The sequence below is a fragment of the Brachionichthys hirsutus genome, chromosome 18, assembly GCF_040956055.1.
Source record: "Brachionichthys hirsutus isolate HB-005 chromosome 18, CSIRO-AGI_Bhir_v1, whole genome shotgun sequence".
Taxonomy (NCBI): Eukaryota; Metazoa; Chordata; class Actinopteri; order Lophiiformes; family Brachionichthyidae; genus Brachionichthys; species Brachionichthys hirsutus.
Genome location: NC_090914.1, coordinates 5,986,243 through 6,002,096, shown reverse-complemented (window position 1 = coordinate 6,002,096; position 15,854 = coordinate 5,986,243). Strand labels below are relative to the sequence as shown.

At 46.2% G+C, this 15,854-nt stretch overlaps 4 protein-coding genes across 4 annotated transcripts; 3 read left to right on the top strand and 1 right to left on the bottom strand.

The window, feature by feature from the left end:
* The first annotated feature begins 4,796 nt into the window (after window positions 1-4,796).
* LOC137908054 (protein FAM181A-like) lies at window positions 4,797-5,585 on the top strand. The gene has a single exon (XM_068752414.1). It carries the CDS (start codon window positions 4,797-4,799, stop codon window positions 5,583-5,585), a length of 789 nt encoding a protein of 262 aa, XP_068608515.1.
* A 524-nt stretch (window positions 5,586-6,109) lies between these two features.
* Window positions 6,110-8,969, bottom strand: LOC137907613 (ankyrin repeat and SOCS box protein 2-like). Its single transcript, XM_068751967.1, has 8 exons — window positions 8,836-8,969; window positions 8,472-8,641; window positions 8,152-8,307; window positions 7,773-8,018; window positions 7,518-7,689; window positions 6,765-7,365; window positions 6,534-6,687; window positions 6,110-6,379 (listed from the first exon to the last, which is right to left on the bottom strand). Exons 1-8 carry the CDS (start codon window positions 8,967-8,969, stop codon window positions 6,249-6,251), a joined length of 1,764 nt encoding a protein of 587 aa, XP_068608068.1. The 3' UTR covers window positions 6,110-6,248.
* A 2,587-nt stretch (window positions 8,970-11,556) lies between these two features.
* ccdc197 (coiled-coil domain containing 197) lies at window positions 11,557-13,447 on the top strand. Its single transcript, XM_068752091.1, has 9 exons — window positions 11,557-11,660; window positions 11,746-11,791; window positions 11,919-12,095; window positions 12,161-12,318; window positions 12,415-12,497; window positions 12,588-12,760; window positions 12,839-12,949; window positions 13,023-13,139; window positions 13,271-13,447. Exons 1-9 carry the CDS (start codon window positions 11,557-11,559, stop codon window positions 13,445-13,447), a joined length of 1,146 nt encoding a protein of 381 aa, XP_068608192.1.
* An 874-nt stretch (window positions 13,448-14,321) lies between these two features.
* Window positions 14,322-15,847, top strand: LOC137907242 (ubiquitin thioesterase OTUB2-like). The gene is made up of 6 exons (XM_068751551.1): window positions 14,322-14,389; window positions 14,500-14,574; window positions 14,653-14,771; window positions 14,848-14,932; window positions 15,140-15,331; window positions 15,442-15,847. The coding sequence occupies exons 2-6, from the start codon at window positions 14,500-14,502 to the stop codon at window positions 15,646-15,648; spliced, it is 678 nt and encodes a 225-aa protein (XP_068607652.1). The 5' UTR covers window positions 14,322-14,389; the 3' UTR covers window positions 15,649-15,847.
* The last annotated feature ends 7 nt before the right edge of the window (window positions 15,848-15,854 follow it).

The window sequence follows — 15,854 nt, the reverse complement described above, 5'->3', positions numbered from 1 at the left end:
CCATCGAAGTTAAAGACAGAGGAAGAAGAAGAAGAAGAAAAAACGCGAACGGGGCGCGATCCTCAGAAACAGCAACGCGCGGCAGGATATTCCTCCCAACTGGATCACGCGTCGGCTCAACTTATCTGGGCTGAATGCTGTTTGACGGGGTCCGCAGGGTTAAACTGGTGCATCCCCCCCCTCTGTGCCAAAAGACAGCGGGCTGTTTTACACCGGAGCATCACCGCCGCGCTCTTGATGCAGCGCTCGGATCAGCTCGGTCCCGACAGTGTGTGACGCTCTCAAACAAAGTCCCCCCCCCCCACCCCACCCCACCCCTCCGCGCCTCCCTAAAAGCAGCGGGGAAGGCGCTGTGATTATGAAGGAGTCAGTTGCTTGTTTATGTTTGATTTTTTTTTTTTTTAATAGTGGTATAGGCAGAAAGTAAAAGCCCACAATGCGCGGAGGCGTCGGTAAGGATGACGCGTACTAGACCGACCGAATTACAGTCAAGTGGAGAGAGAGAGGGGGAGAGAGAGACGCCTACCGACTGCAAACATTGGCATGCCCGTCTTTGACGCGCTGCGTGCCCGCTGGAACACTTATGCGTCCCAAAGCGGGCTGAGATCAGGCGCGACTTGGCATTTCGCTGCTGAAGCTCAGCAACAAAATCAATTTGAAGGAAATGTTTCTATATTTAAAGCTTCATTTCCTTTAATGACACTATAATTGATGCAAGAAGTGGCGCTATAGGCCAGAGTCCAAAGAATCAGACAGCAAAGGGTAGCAGAGCTGCGTGCGTAATGGTGCTGGTGTTCTCCACTATGGCACAGAAATGACCCCACAGCCCAGAGCCATGAGTGGTTAATTGAAATGCACTAGCTTTAGATGAGGTCAACTCTTTCTGTTTACATCATTTAGATCACACGGGAAATGATAAGGTTAAAAAGCCTGATCAGGTTAAAGGCTCCTACATGTTAGAACTGCTGATAAGGTAATTTGCTTTTAATTTAAAGCAGCAGGTGACAGGAAGCTGGTTCCCAGGTGTGTCTGCTCCTCTCTGCCTATCTGTCCTCTGCCATGCCCACTGATTTTCAGGAAATTCGGTGAAAGAGTATGTTATGTAACAAAAATGGAACCACAGAATTTTTACCAAACTAGTTATGATAAAAATGTGACTCTGTAGTATTTTCATTAATGAGCCATATTACTACCATGGGAATATTGATTTTAGGTGCTTTGAATCATGGGTAATCTGGTCTGCCTTGATGTGGGTGTGTATGCTCTGGCTGTTTTCTAGCTGTATATGGAATATCTACAGGTTTAGGATTGTTGATCAGACCTTGCAGTTTAGGAAATAGTAATCAGCATTTAGTACTGATTCCTTACAAAGAGCCTTTCATCAATTATGAATACTTGCAGCCAAGCACGATTTCAGTATACTTCCCCCCCCTTCTGTATGCATATACTCTTTGTTGTGGAGCACCAACACCATCCATTAAACCGTTTATAGATCCATTATCTTGCATAATGCACATCAGCAGCAGCGATACTCGAAAGGTGTCAGCTTTTGCAGGACGGGTAAACAAACATGCCTTCCAGTCTGTATTTCACTGTCATATCGAATTCACGTTTCAAACATCCACAGTCGTTCATCGGGCCAAAATGATTTATCCCTCTGAAGGTGCTGCTTGAGTTTAAATAAGAGAAGCGGAAGCCAATTGTGTCACATGCTTCTTATTCCAAATACCCAAAAACCAGCATCTAAGCCATGCAACAGTGGATTAAGATCAATGGATTCCACATCTCGCCCTACAGCATTGGTAATTTATTTATTTATTTTTACGGCTGAGCATTCATCACGTCTCTTGCCTATCAAACAGCTCTTCACAGACAGCAATGGGGTGAGCTCATGCACAAGAGCTGTGGGTGACTGTCAGAGTGGAAAATCCACAGCTGCTGTTAAACTGCATTTGCACATACAAGGAAGATATTTTCCAGAGCAAGCCTGGGTTGGGCATATTCAGCTTGCCCATCCTCTCCTCCAATCGGTCTTAGAATTGATTATCTGACAAGAAAAAAAAAAGCACTACATCCTCCTGGTTCCTTCCTGCTTGCACAACATAAAACACATCCTCTTAAACGTCAGATAAGAAAATCCCTTAATAAGATTACTCTGTTCTTCAGTGGTTTTATTTGTGCTGAGATACTTAACCAGCATCCGTGCAAACAAACTGGCTCCAAATGTTACATCGTAACCCGTGACATTTAACTAACATTAATGGCCAATTATATTAATGGAACTGTAACAGTCTGTGCATTTATCCTTCAGTCGACCTGTCCAGTTGATCCTAGTGGAGGAAGATTGCCATCTAGTGGGACAATCTAGAGCTATATGGTTGCCCCATAAACAACAAATGAAGTAAAACAACATAAAGAATTCCACTACAGAGATGAGAAAAGTATAAACATCAAGGAAAAGGACATCTATTTACTCGGAAAAAAATAAAAATAAAAAATCTGAAGATATAGATTCATCCCCATATTCCTCTGGGGAAAATGTTTGTCATTATTTATTGCAAACTCCTGAGCATAATGTGTATGCCTGGGATGATCCATTGCTATTGGGAAGCATTAATCTTCAACGCTGACATTGAATCAATGTGTAAATCTTAGATATAAATTGGGTGAGTGCCAAAAATCTCCTGGTATTTCTAAATTGACTCTACGGTGATCTACAGAGAGCCATTGTCTTGTTGGATCGAGATATATCTACGATTTATACATTTGATTCGGAATTGAATCTTGCATCTCCATCTGGTCTACTGTACTGCTGTGAAACTTTGCTCCCCGAGGCCGTGGATCAATACAGTGTCATATTACATGTATTACAGTTATGTTTGAACAAAGAAATGAGAGCGCATCTCATTAATGTACGTGGGAGCTGGTTCAGAGTCATATTTCACAGTTGTATTCGCGCCGCTGGGCTTCTGCTGAATAGATTTCAGTTATAGAGTGCAAACAAGGTGAAGCGTTTTGGTTCAGCAGTCTGCAGTATCGCTGTGCATTATGACAGACCCCCCCCACACACTGCAACCGTGTGCATTTTTGGATGTGCAACAAATATATTCATGCAAACTCACGTCTGTGTTCGATGAATTGATGTTGCATGTGTGCAGGTAAATGCCCTCAATACTCTAAAAATGTAAATGTAAATAAAGAAGAGCTGCATAAATCAGCTCAACAACCCAAATATTTGCTTGACACACATTTCTTCCCACCTGCCTTGGCACAGCGACGGCAAAACGCTGTGGATTTATAGGTGCTACTGTGTGTGCTCGTTTCCCTTTCTCATTCTCCATCGCTTCAAAAGAACAGAAGTGGGGTGACAGGCCGAAGGAGGGGAGCCCCATTGTTGATTGGTCTTTTCAGCTGAACAGAGAGGTGCATGGGAGAAAGAAGAAAGGGGGACAATAGGATCCCTCAGAATAGGGGGGGATTCACTATACCTAAAGAGAGAGAGAGAGAGACGATACAGACCTGCAGCGCTCTCCTCAAACAACCCCAAACGGAGTGAATGAGGCAATCAATCATTTATCCTGCAGCTCACTCGGGAGAAATGACCTGTCGGCTCGACATAGAGAGGGTTTATGGTTTAGGGCAGCCTAGTGCACATAAGAATGAAGCGCGACTTACCACACTAACAGTTTCCTAGCATCCTACTCCACTGCCGAACCGCTGCTGAGGTTCAATGGAAGGATAGGTGCTCCTCTTTCCACTTCAATAAGGGGATGAAGCTCAATTAGCATTTCACAAGTCTCCTTGTCCTCCTTCAGTGCAACCTTCCCCGCGGAGCCCGTGCTTTCTCCGGGGATTGTCCTGTTTTGGGCCCTTGCAGCCGTTGGCAGGGTGACAGTATTCGAGTGTGCAAACTCGTGCTATTGTTCGCAGGCCAGAGGGAGCCATGGAGACCCTATAATATGACACAGGGAAAATGTTTGCTGATGGCAATTCTATGGGCTTTGTCCCACTCTTTCTCCTTCATGACGACTCGATTTAAGTCTCTAAATGTTTGACTACAAATGCAGGAGTGCTATCCAGATCCTTTGCCTTTGTCCCGCGAGGTTTGAATGAGTAATTCAGCCTTTGTGTCTCTCGATTGAGGGGGCAAATAGAAAGACAAGATTCTTGAGCGTTCAAGCCCCGTTCCATGGTTATGCACTCTCTTTAGATCTCCCCCCCCCTCTCCTCACCGAATCATCGGTGGAGGGTGAGTGGGGCATCCATGATTCAAACTCAGCTCTGGGATAAAGTTAGAAAGCACCCATAATTAACCAGGAACTGCACTTAGCCGTGCACATGCACCGGATTTCAGGAGATGCTTGGCCGACGCACTGAAATCACCGTGTATAGGGAAAAGAAAAATCGCATCCCCTCTGCGACTTTTTCTAGATCTCCATGACAACAATTTGCAATGGTGAAGAATTCGATACCAGGGCGCTTGGAGGCTGATTGGGGTGCATTGTGAGGGGCCTGCGGGGTCGCTGATTGGTTCAAGGAACGCAGCAGAACTACAAGGAGTTTATATTCATTCAACATGTTGCAGCGCTCACCACTGCAAGCCTGGAGTGAGATCTGTGCTTGAATTGAGGCTTCGAGGGGGATCTGGACCAAGCAGTGGTGAGTAAAGGGTTATTAAGCATCATCACAAGTCTTGAAGCGCACGTCTTAAATTTGACTTCGGCTTTTCTTTTTAGGTCTTCATGTTGCACCACGAGCTCTGACATGGACTGACTGGACAAGAATCCGTGCAAACTATGGCGAACGCAGACAGTGAGGTCAAGACGTTGCTAAATTTTGTGAATTTGGCATCCAGTGATATCAAAGCGGCCTTGGACAAGTCGGCTCCGTGCAGACGCTCCGTGGATCACAGGAAATATCTGCAGAAACAACTCAAGCGGTTTTCCCAGAAGTACTCCAGAATCCCAAGATGCCACACGCACAGGCCGGCTGAATACGGGTGCGCCAAACCGGCGGAGACGACGACGCGCCAGGACGGGGAGAGCGGCGAGAAGGGCCGCGTGAATGCGCACGGAGTGGAGACCGTTCAAGGCCACGCCGTGCAGCAGGTGCCCATGAGGAAGCGCCAACTGCCAGCCTCGTTTTGGGAAGAGCCCAAGTTGACGCACACTAAGAGGGAGCACTCACATTTAGGAGTGAGAAGGAACCACGCGGGAATATCCGAGGACGCCGAACACGAAAAGAGGAGAAAGAGTTGGGACGCTGACGCGAAGGCCAATCTGTCTGCGTCCAGCCGCCGCAGCAGCGAGGACAAAGACGCGCAGAAATTGGACCTGACCTCTCGCCACTGCGTGAGCGCCTGCGGCTGCTGTCCCTTCCAGCACCGCGGACACCAGCTGCTCCACAGCCACGTTGTTGTCCCCTATCCGCCCCTGCAGGGACTGTGGAGCAAAGCAGCGGGGAATGAGGCGGAGAGACACGAGCGCATTTACGGGCAGAAAATCCACACTCACGTCGTGGTGAAGCCCATACCGACCAAACCCACGGCCCAGTCACCGATCTTCAGCGTGTTTGGATTCATTTAGTCACACAGAAACATGTAAACAGCACTTGCTATGTTCGTTTGGCGTTTCCCCGCAGTCAACATCCTGTGCGTAAAGCACTTCCTAAAGCACTTATTGGAATACTTTATGCATTTCCCGTGTGGCTATATGCAGCACTTGTGTCGTGTTCGCTTTGATACCCAAATCTGATGCCTCCGAATATTTGAAATCTGAAAGTAAGTTAAAGGTTTTGTACTTCTAGTTCCTCTAGACTAGAGGACGACTTTAGTTCTTGCAGCACCAAACGCATTGAATGAATCCATCCTGTTTTAGTTCCCTCTTTGAGCGACGAGAATAGAATTGCCTCGTCTCTGTCAAAGTATTGTTTGATCAGAACATTTGAAGCATCGCCTCATGTTTTCAAATAAATGATTTAACTTCCATCAATAACTCCGTTGGGTATTCGATTTTTTTTTTTTTTTTTACTTCCACTCAGTGTTTCTGTGAAACCAAAACATTCACATGGACAGACTAAAGAAACTTTTGACACATTAAGAATGGATATAAATAGACATTTTATACACAGAGGGTTCCTTTGAGGGGACCTTTTTTAACGCATTGAAGATATTTAGTTGCGACTAAAATAAGAAGCACACAGTCCCATTGCTGAGGTTTACGTTGCTTGGCGTTCATCTAAAGGTCAAATCAATCATGCAGGCTCAGGTATCTGATCAGTCTGTCTGGCAGAGGTAGACTTGTGAGGGATTTCAATCTGTGGCTCCCCATCTGAGTCCGAATGCGCATCCTGCAAAGGTGCAGCAGTGGACGAGGTGACACTGTGGGCGAGAGGAGGGAGAAAAGACGACAGAGGTTTGCCACTTTCATACTTGTATAGCCTATATACTGGCTTTGCGTGCGTGTGTGAGGAAGTGAAAGCCATGGAGGGAAGTATAGCTGCATGTTAGGATGTGAGTGAACGATGATGCTCACATGACTTCCTCTTCACAGCGAGCCATTCTTCACGGCGGTCCAGCAGGTCTACGACTTTGCTGCAGAGCTGAACCTGACCAACATGGTCCAGCAGCAAGTCCACGATCGACCCTGCCCATTCACTCATCGCTGATGTCGAGATCCACTCACAAAACTGAAGGGGGGAATAAAAACAAGAGTGAAAGTTACTTGTAAAGAACATAGAAATGGCCGACACCGTATATTTCACACCTGTGTTTCCCTCTCTGGTGGCTCGTTGCAGTTTAAAGGAGGCATGTAGCCGCTTTGCAAAACATATCCACCGCTTCCATCCCTCGGATGGGATCCTCCTTCCGTCGGGTGAGGGTCACTGCCATATGCACATGCAAAACAGGAGCGGGCATCGCACCCGTTGTCCAAAAGGCACTTGAGAAGTGGCAGGTTATTCATGCAAAGTGCAACAGCGGCGGGAAATGGAGTCGCATAGGAGGGGATTCTGGCGTTGGCGTCAGCTCCTCTGTCCAGCAGCAGGGACACAGTTCTGACGCAGCCCCTCCGTACTGCGATGAGTAGAGGGCTGATTGGGTCCAGGTCCACACGAGCGCCAGCCTTCAGCAACACCTCTGCCGTTTCCGTGCCGCCGTTGGCGACAGCAAAGCAGAGGGCTGTTGCGCGTCGATCGGCGTACTGGAGAGCGCGGCTGTAGGCCAGTGTTGCGTTCACGTCTGCGCCTGTCTTCAGCAGCACAGCTGCCGCGCGGTGTCTGTCGTGCTCTGCTGCCAGGTGGAGGGGGGTGATCCAACTGTGGCGCAGCCGAGCTCGGCTTGTCACCGGGACGAGCAGGGAAACAATCCTGCACACAAAATACACGAAGAAAAACATGCAAGGCAGTTTCTTTAGGCTAGTGTCCATAATAACCACTGATTTTATGTTTTTAACCTCACAGGTTTATGTTACTCTAAAAAAATTTTTAGAATAGGACTGTAATATAGCATCTCCACTTACTCATGATGCCCATATTGTGCAGCAACGTGCAGCGGCAGCAGTCCTGAGTAAGTGGCTTTATTGGCATCTGCATTTTTAGTCAACAGCAATGCAACGCTTCCCTTGTGGCCATTTTTAGTAGCCTCATGCAATGCCGTGAAGCCATCGCAGGTCTGCATGTTCACATCCGCACCTACAACAGAAGCATTCGTATACTTCAGAGTCTTTAAATGGAGATCATGAGCAGGGACGTGTGTCTTCATCAGAGACGTATACCTCTTTCAATAAGGTAACGCAGTGCCCTCATTTGTCCTCGCTGAGCTGCCACAATGAGCGGTGCGATGCTGTAGGTGTTAGCTGGATTGAGCGTGGCCCCGGCGCTTATTAGCATCTCACACAGATCTGTGTTGTCCCGGGACACTGCCTCGTGGAGGGCCGTCCATCCCTGCCCACACCGCTGGTTCACTGTGGCACCGTAGGACAGAATGAGGCTCGCCATGTCCAGATTCTCCAACTCACAGGCTGCAAAAAAAAAAAAAAAAACAGATACAAGCCTGAACGATCTCTGCCAAATCAGCAGCTGATTGCACAGTCAGCAGGGCTCGTCTCCGTGTCTCCAGTCCTGCGGGACATAAGTCATTTCAAAGCTGTATACCTTTGTACAAAGGGGTGTCTTTGTTCTTGCTGCTGATGTCCGGGTCAGCGCCTGCCTCCAGAAGGCGCCGAACACATGATGCATGTTCACATGACACGGCGAGCAGCAAGGCTGTTTGCTCCTGCCAGGTACGTTTATCCACTGAACCCGGATGAGCTGCGGCAGAAACCCAAACCCGCTGGGTTAATTCTTCATCTTCACACACCAAAACATCAAAATGCATCTGCATTCAGCCTCTCCTGCAACACAGCTCCTATAGGCTCATGTGATCTGAATCTGATCAGGGACTAGGACTCCCTGTGACGCTTTCAAAGTCCTACCATTCAGTAGGATCTTTAGGCACTCCGTCTGTCCACACAGGGCTGCATCGTGCAACGGTATCCACCCATCTTTGTTCTGCTTCAGGAGGCGGTGAGTGGCGGATGCTGCCAGATCATTAACAGCCTTCACATCCCCCCTCCTGACGGCAGAGACCACCTGGTCCTCATCCCTTGAAAGGGGAATAAAAGAAGTGGAACAGACATCACCATACAGACATGAGCGGGAAATCTATATATTTAGATGAATGACTATTCTGGGTTGAATTATGTTATTAATAAAAAAAATCCAGATTAAACTACCCAGGACCCCCTTCCCACCCCCCATACACATATAAGACCCTCATCAACAACCCCAAGGACTCACTCCTGCTCGGACATTACGCAGCTCCGACCGTCCCCTCCTCTCCTGTCTCGTCGCTGTCGCGACACAATGCGATCAGATTTACCTCCGGCATTTCGGAACTGAGATAAGTATTCAGAATAGATGAATTTGGTCATGACTAATGTGAGCTTTCAGCAGGACGTCTCCACAGGGCGCAGCGGCGGCGGAGCAGCGAAACGCGCCGAGTCGGGGGGGGGGGGGTCAGCTGTGCGCTAGGATTATTTTGGGACAGGATTGTCAGGCCGCAGGGTGACGGGGGGGTGTCCATATATGTCAAGAGTGATAAGACAAACAGCGCTGGAGATAATTCAGTAAAGGGAAGGGCCGAGGTGGCTTTATTTGGCTGCTTCCCGCACTACCAGTTACCTCCGTGGAAAGAGTCCATTTTATTAAATTACAATTTCGCTAGAATATGGATGAATAGCAGCACAGGAAAATGAAAAGAAAGATAAAAGAAGGACATCTACAAAATAAATAACCCACAACGGTTTATGAGTCACTCTTTAATTCTGTATCCTGTAATAAAATGCGCAACAGCCAAACTTTTGGAAAAAACCCGGTCTTTCATTGCACCCAGAGAGCATGGTTGATAGGTTAATGTTAATGTTAATGTTATTCATTTAATGATTCATTTGAGAGAGAAAATTTGTCAAATATCCCAAAGTGTTTGTCAAAAAGAAAGAAAGAAAGAAAGAGGAAACAGTTGAATTATAGAAAGAAATCCTCTTAATATGAAAATCAAGCCTGCCTTATTTGTATTATCTCTACAGTCCCTGATGATATGACTTCTTGGTATCCTCAGTAGTCGCTGCCAGCATGGCCATAGGCTCACAAAGACTGAGATCATTTTAAATCCTCTTTCTTAACGATGTTTCAGTCACGTGCCCCATGAGAGGGTAAGAAAAAAAAATCAAGTCACATTGAGGGGGAGTCCTCAGATTCTTAATTTGGCTCGGCTGGAATAGCGTGCCATTAGAAACAAAAGATTCTCATCCTAGCAGATATATTTGAGTCACATGGGGACCACATGATGATAGAGCTCATGAACGTCATGTGCCAAACCTTTTTTAAGCATTTCATACTTTGACTTTCTCACCATCTCACTTATTTACAGATATTTACATATCGATCTCAATGTTGCTGCAGCGTGTTTTCACTCAGCACACCTGCAGGCATCTTTTTATCAAAAAAAATAAAGCGTCTCTCGTGTGTCATAGATTGTTTATTTGTGTATGTTGTTGTTAAATTTCTCACCTGATCAAGTTGACTGCTGAGTCGTCTGAAGCATAGACCCAGGGAGCAGACAGCCAGCCTGTCATTGGTCTTGCTGATTAGCCTCTGGTAGAGAGACCTGGATGTGCTGATTGTAATCATCCCAGGATGAGGCGTCCTGTCAAGCCTGAGGCTCCAAGCATCCAACAGTGAGCGGCTGGTCCTTCTTCATAGATCAGTGATGAGGATCAGAAAAGAATATTTGAAACGGCAATTGAAAAAACAGTTTTGCAAAGTCTCAAAAACAATAGATGATATATAAATAGTAACAAACACACACACTGAAGAGCCAGACTGAATAAATTAGAGGGCCAGTTCATTTGACAGTGCTTAAATCTGCACTGGCAGGCATCAGAGCGCAGCAGCTCGGGCCGCGAGGACGGATGCCTTTTAAGGGAATGTTCAACCACGTTCGAGCTGGCTCGGTTCTGCAGAGGCTGCGCTGAGGTGAGATTGTGAGTAGTGTTACCGTGAGCTATGCAGCACAACGATGCCATTAGAATAACACACAGAGCTGGAGCTGGTTTATTTGCTCATGCATGTGTCTTTGATTAACAGACTAAGAAAAACAGGCCTTCTCAGTACACTTAGAAAAAAAACTGAAATGACGGATGGATGCTCATGTGCATAAAACTGTAAAATAATATTAATAAAGCTTGAAGTATAATTGAATCTCTTTGACTCACCAGTGATCCAGTTTACAGGTGTGGATCCTCTGTGCTGCACTGCCTTCTGCCTCTTTGCTGTATCAATGCTTACTGTGATATATGAGAAGGGGGGAAGCACACAAATGTAACCGCAGGTTCCAGTTTCACAACTGTTAAAAAAAAAGGTTCCTGCATGTCTGCATATTGGAAGTGGCTTCAGATCTAGTTTAAAGATGCGTGCATACGTTGCAATTCTTGACATCATGAGTTTGGAAATGACTCATGATGTCATCACTTATTATGTGGCAAATTCTGTTCTCTTTTCATTGGTGAAGGGTTTGAATGAACATTTTCATATTCAAATGCATTTTCAGCAGAACTCAGAAGTTGATGTGGAGCGGTTCACCTCCCATGGACTTTAAATGTGAAGAGGAAACTCATTATCATCTTTATCTTGTTGATGCTGTTTACAAATCCTCCTTGAGGGGAAAAATACTCAACACATTAAACTCTTTTTCTTCTGTGAGTGCAAAAATACATGTATTTTATTGCACAAAGGGCGTCGTCGTCCCGAAACCATGTAACCATCTCATTTCGATGCGCCTCATTCGGTCAATAATAAAACAGAACCACCATGACAACCGAGAAACGATCCCATGCCCCGCTGTCTCGCATGCGTCTCCTTGGGAACAGCCACACAAACCGGGAAAACATCCGGAACAGAACCTCGTCCGTCCGTCCGAACGTGGACTAAGGGACAGGACCCGACTCATCAGGATTCACCATGACTTCTTTCCTTCCTTTCTTAGACAGTCGCGATCCGCGTCTGAAACTCAAGCTGCAGAACAGAATGAGAAACGCGTTTGTTACGCAGATTGAGGACGTCAGGTGGGTTTCTAATCACTCATCAGGAAGCAAGTCTTCTTTCTTTCTCTTTAAAAAGTCTTTATAAATGTCTTGCTTGTGTCCTTAGATGTAAAAAGGAGGACAACGTCAACCTTATACCTGTTATAACAGAGGTAAGTCAGAATCAGTGAAGTTGCATTTTATTTTGTAAGAAAAGAAAAAAAAAGACATTTTGTTGTCCTGCTTGTGACATGGGATGAGTTTTTTTGTGTGTGTTTATACCAGTGCGTATTATTTTAGAGTTCAAGCATTGTGCTTGAGGCAGGCGTGAACACTTTGCAGAAGACCCTGGTTCTGAAGAAGCAGGCCGAGTTGGACGAGGTGGACCGGCAACTCGCCCTCAAACGACAAGAGTTTAAGAGCTGCGTGGAGACTCTGGCACAGAGAAGGTCTGACCTGGAAATTAAGCGTCAGCAGGTGAGCCAACTGTATGATGATGGACTATCAGATTATCAGGTTAACCCTGGGGCTGTTTCACCCAGGCTAAAGAGAGGGCGATGCGATTTGAGACGTTTGTGGCTGAGAATGAAGCGCAGCGACGACGGGCACAGACGAAGTACGAGGCTGCGCGGGACCAGAACACGATGAAGCAGAAAGAAATAGAAGATCTGACAGAACAGCTTCAATGGTTGAAAGCCAGGTGAGAACTTTAACCCCTGCATGGGCATTCATTGGAGGATGAGTCTCGCCACGGCACCTTTTGTCTCAGCTTATTCGTGCGTCATTTCACACGCAGGCAGCAAGTCTTAAAGGACCGATTGAAAAAATACAAAATCTATGAAGACTATTTGATGAAAACTCTAGATTATCTCCCCAGCAGTAAGTCCAGCAATGACTCTTCCATCCACGAGGAGCCACAAACCGGTTCAGTTCATCCCAATTCATTCATTTACCAACAACCTTTTTCAGCTTACCTTGACGGTGGGTCCGACACTTCAGGCATGCCCATCATTTGGCGCCACGAGACTCTGACCATCACTTACCAGGAGCTCCTGCGGCGCTCGGTGCATCTGGAAGAGGAGGTGCAGCAGGGCCAACGGCGACTGCAGAACATGAAGCAGCAGCACAACGTTAACAAGCTGGTCGGACACGAACAAATACCGCGTAGACAGAAGACTGTGCTCGAATGAAAAGCTCGTTGGAGTTTTCATGTGTTGCAGATGTCCATGAAGGAACTGTCTGAGCTCCAGGGTGAGCTAGACACGCTGAAAGGGAAGAACAAGCAGGCGGAGGTTACCCTGCTGGTGGAGCGAGGCCTGTCCAGAGGGAAGGTGCGTGTCCTTCCTTTTGAGTCACACCTTTATTGAGGCCTCAGAAGTGTCACATGGTGCCGTTATCTCTCAGGTTGAAGAAGAGGGAACCGTGCGGATGGCCATCAATAACCTTGCAGAGCAGTGTTACCTAGCAACATATGGGCCTCTGGAAGACATGAAGTTACTAACAATGATGGACATGGTGAAGGTAATCATATGACCTCCAGCCGGCCTGCAGCCCTGCAAACGATTAGTAATCTTATATGGGAATGTATTGATGGCATTAAATACTGCATCATTTCTGTTCCTATGTCTAAGTAAACAGGAGTTTGATTTCAGGAGTGCCTTCTGGACAAGGCTGACACGGAGAGGAGAGCGAGGAGGCTGATGGAGGCGGGTTCGACTAGAACAGCTCTGACTGACAGAGGAGAGAGGGGATCGATAAAAAGCCTCGGCAGCAAAGCGCAGCTCAAGGGTCCAAGCAAAGCCAGGACGAAGAGCGAGACGATGAGATGATGAGGAACCTTTTTCGTGTCTTCACGCTCGTGCTATGCCAGCTTTGAAGAGAGTGAAAGTACATTTTTGAGTGTTGCGAAAGAATTAGCCTGCTCTGCTGTGAATCTCACATATTCGTCTTGTCAGACACCGTCTTACAGGTTGTCATAGTCGTCACACAGGCAATTATCACCGCTTATATTGCATTACGTATGTGCATTCCAGCAACAAAACATCCCGAGCAATATTTACTGATGGCTTGTCAGTAATTTGCATTTGTTGGTTCTGCATGTACAATGTCTGTAAGCATTTAGGAGGCATTCTATGCTTGTGTTGCATTTTTCCTGTTTTGTTTGGAAAAAGTTGAGTTACTAAATATTTGTACTCAAATACAGTATGGCTTGAACATTTCTAAATACTTCTGCGTGAGAATGTTTTCATTTGACGTTACTTCCCAATTCTGTACATGTCAGAGGGGAAATATTTTACTGCTTACTCCACTACACTAATGTATATTTCCATGCATATAAAAAAAAATGCACCACTCTTTTCTAACCTAAACCTTATTAATATTTTGGTGCCATAATTTCCCCTTTCTATAAACATACATTGCACCTTCATTTAATTTCTACAGAATGGCAGATTGGAATAAAGTCCCACCTGTCTTGTCTTAATCAGGCTTTGTAAAATAAAAATGTTGCATTATCCAGTTGTGTGTATGAACCTTAGGGAACTTATTTTACCATTTAGAAGTCGTTTTTTGTTGTCTGCTTATTGGCTTACTGCTTTACACACTCTTCAGAAGCTACAGAACAAATTACAGGTCGTTATTTTATTATGTACTGCCCCTTTAAGAAGAGCGCGTCATAAACACAAACATCCGGTTTCGGGGGGGAACAGGAAGTACACAAACATTGCAACAATGTTTTGACACCGCCGTGACGCAAGGAGGCTTTTAAAGCTGTAGTTTGACAGTTTTTGTCACGCCGTTCCCATGTTTTTGAAACACAAAGACGCGTCACGTGACCGTCGAGGCTGCTTGTTTTGCGCTAACATCGTTTGTTGCTCCACAGATGGAGGCTTGGAGCCTGGTCGCAAACAGAGAGGACATCACTTCGCTGTTCCCCGAGCAGACTGCTAAATATAAAGTACGCTTGTGTGTGTGCCCCCCCCCCCCCCCTTTCTATATCGATGTCCAGTAATTGCACATTTTGTCTTTCTGTCAGGATTTAAAGGTCCAATTTTCCTCCGTGAGGCAAGTGCGCGGGGACGGGAACTGCTTCTACAGAGCCCTCTGCTTCGCGCACCTGGAGTCGATCCTGCACGATGCCAGAGCTTTGCAGAGGTCAGCCGCCATCATCACTCCAACCACCGACGGGTGATCAAAGTGCTCTTGAATTTAATGGTTTTAACGCTTCCAGATTTAAGGAGACAATCATTCAAACCAGCGACGGCTTCTCCTCCGCGGGATTCGACCAGAGCTCCTTCAAGCGTCACATGAACACAGTAAATCATTACATCACAGTCACGAGAATGAGTCGGGGAGACTGGAATATCACCTCTCCAGCATCCTGAAGCTATTTAAGATCAATCTGAGATCAGTCAACCATGTGTTAACAAGCCTAAGTGAGACAATGCAACTCTCCACCTGAACAAGCTTCATGGGTAATCATGAAGTAAAACCTTTAGTTTTGTTTTCCTTTTCTTTTGAAGATGCTAAACGTCGTGGAGCAGTGCCAGCGCGATGAGCAGGAGGACCGGCTGCTCCGACTCTTCAACCGACAGATGACCTCCGACGGCGTGGTCCAATATCTCAGGCTGCTCACGTCTGCTCACCTGCAAAACCACGCAGACTTCTTCTTTAACTTCGTGGAGGCGCCCAATCTGCTTGTCTATTGCCATCAAGTTAGTGACATTTAGTGTTGCTGCCACCTAGTGAAAATAATAATTCACTATCAAAGAAAATAGACGCGCCTACGCGACTGTCGGGTAAGGTTTCTGCTCTTTTCCTACAGGAAGTGGAGGCTATGGCGATGGAGTGTGATCACGTGGACATCTTGGCTCTGTCCCAGGCCCTGGATATTTGCATCCACATCGTCTCCCCGGAGGGCGACGAGCAGCAGCTGACCCACCACGTCATTCCAGAGGGTGCCGAGCCCTCCCTGCATCTCCTCCACCAGATGTCACATTATAACATCCTTTACCCAAGACCTCAAAACTGACCGGTGGATCCACGAGGAACTGGGATCAACTCAGGAATGACTTCCAGAAAAGTTAAAACTGACTCTGGCAATTTTTTAAAAATGAAATCTTGCAGTTTAATATCGTAAAATATATTTTTTTTGCACATTTCACAACAAGCATTTTTTTTTGCATTTGATTTAAATGAACTTCAAGGACTTTATTGGTAAAAATATTACAAGAAATC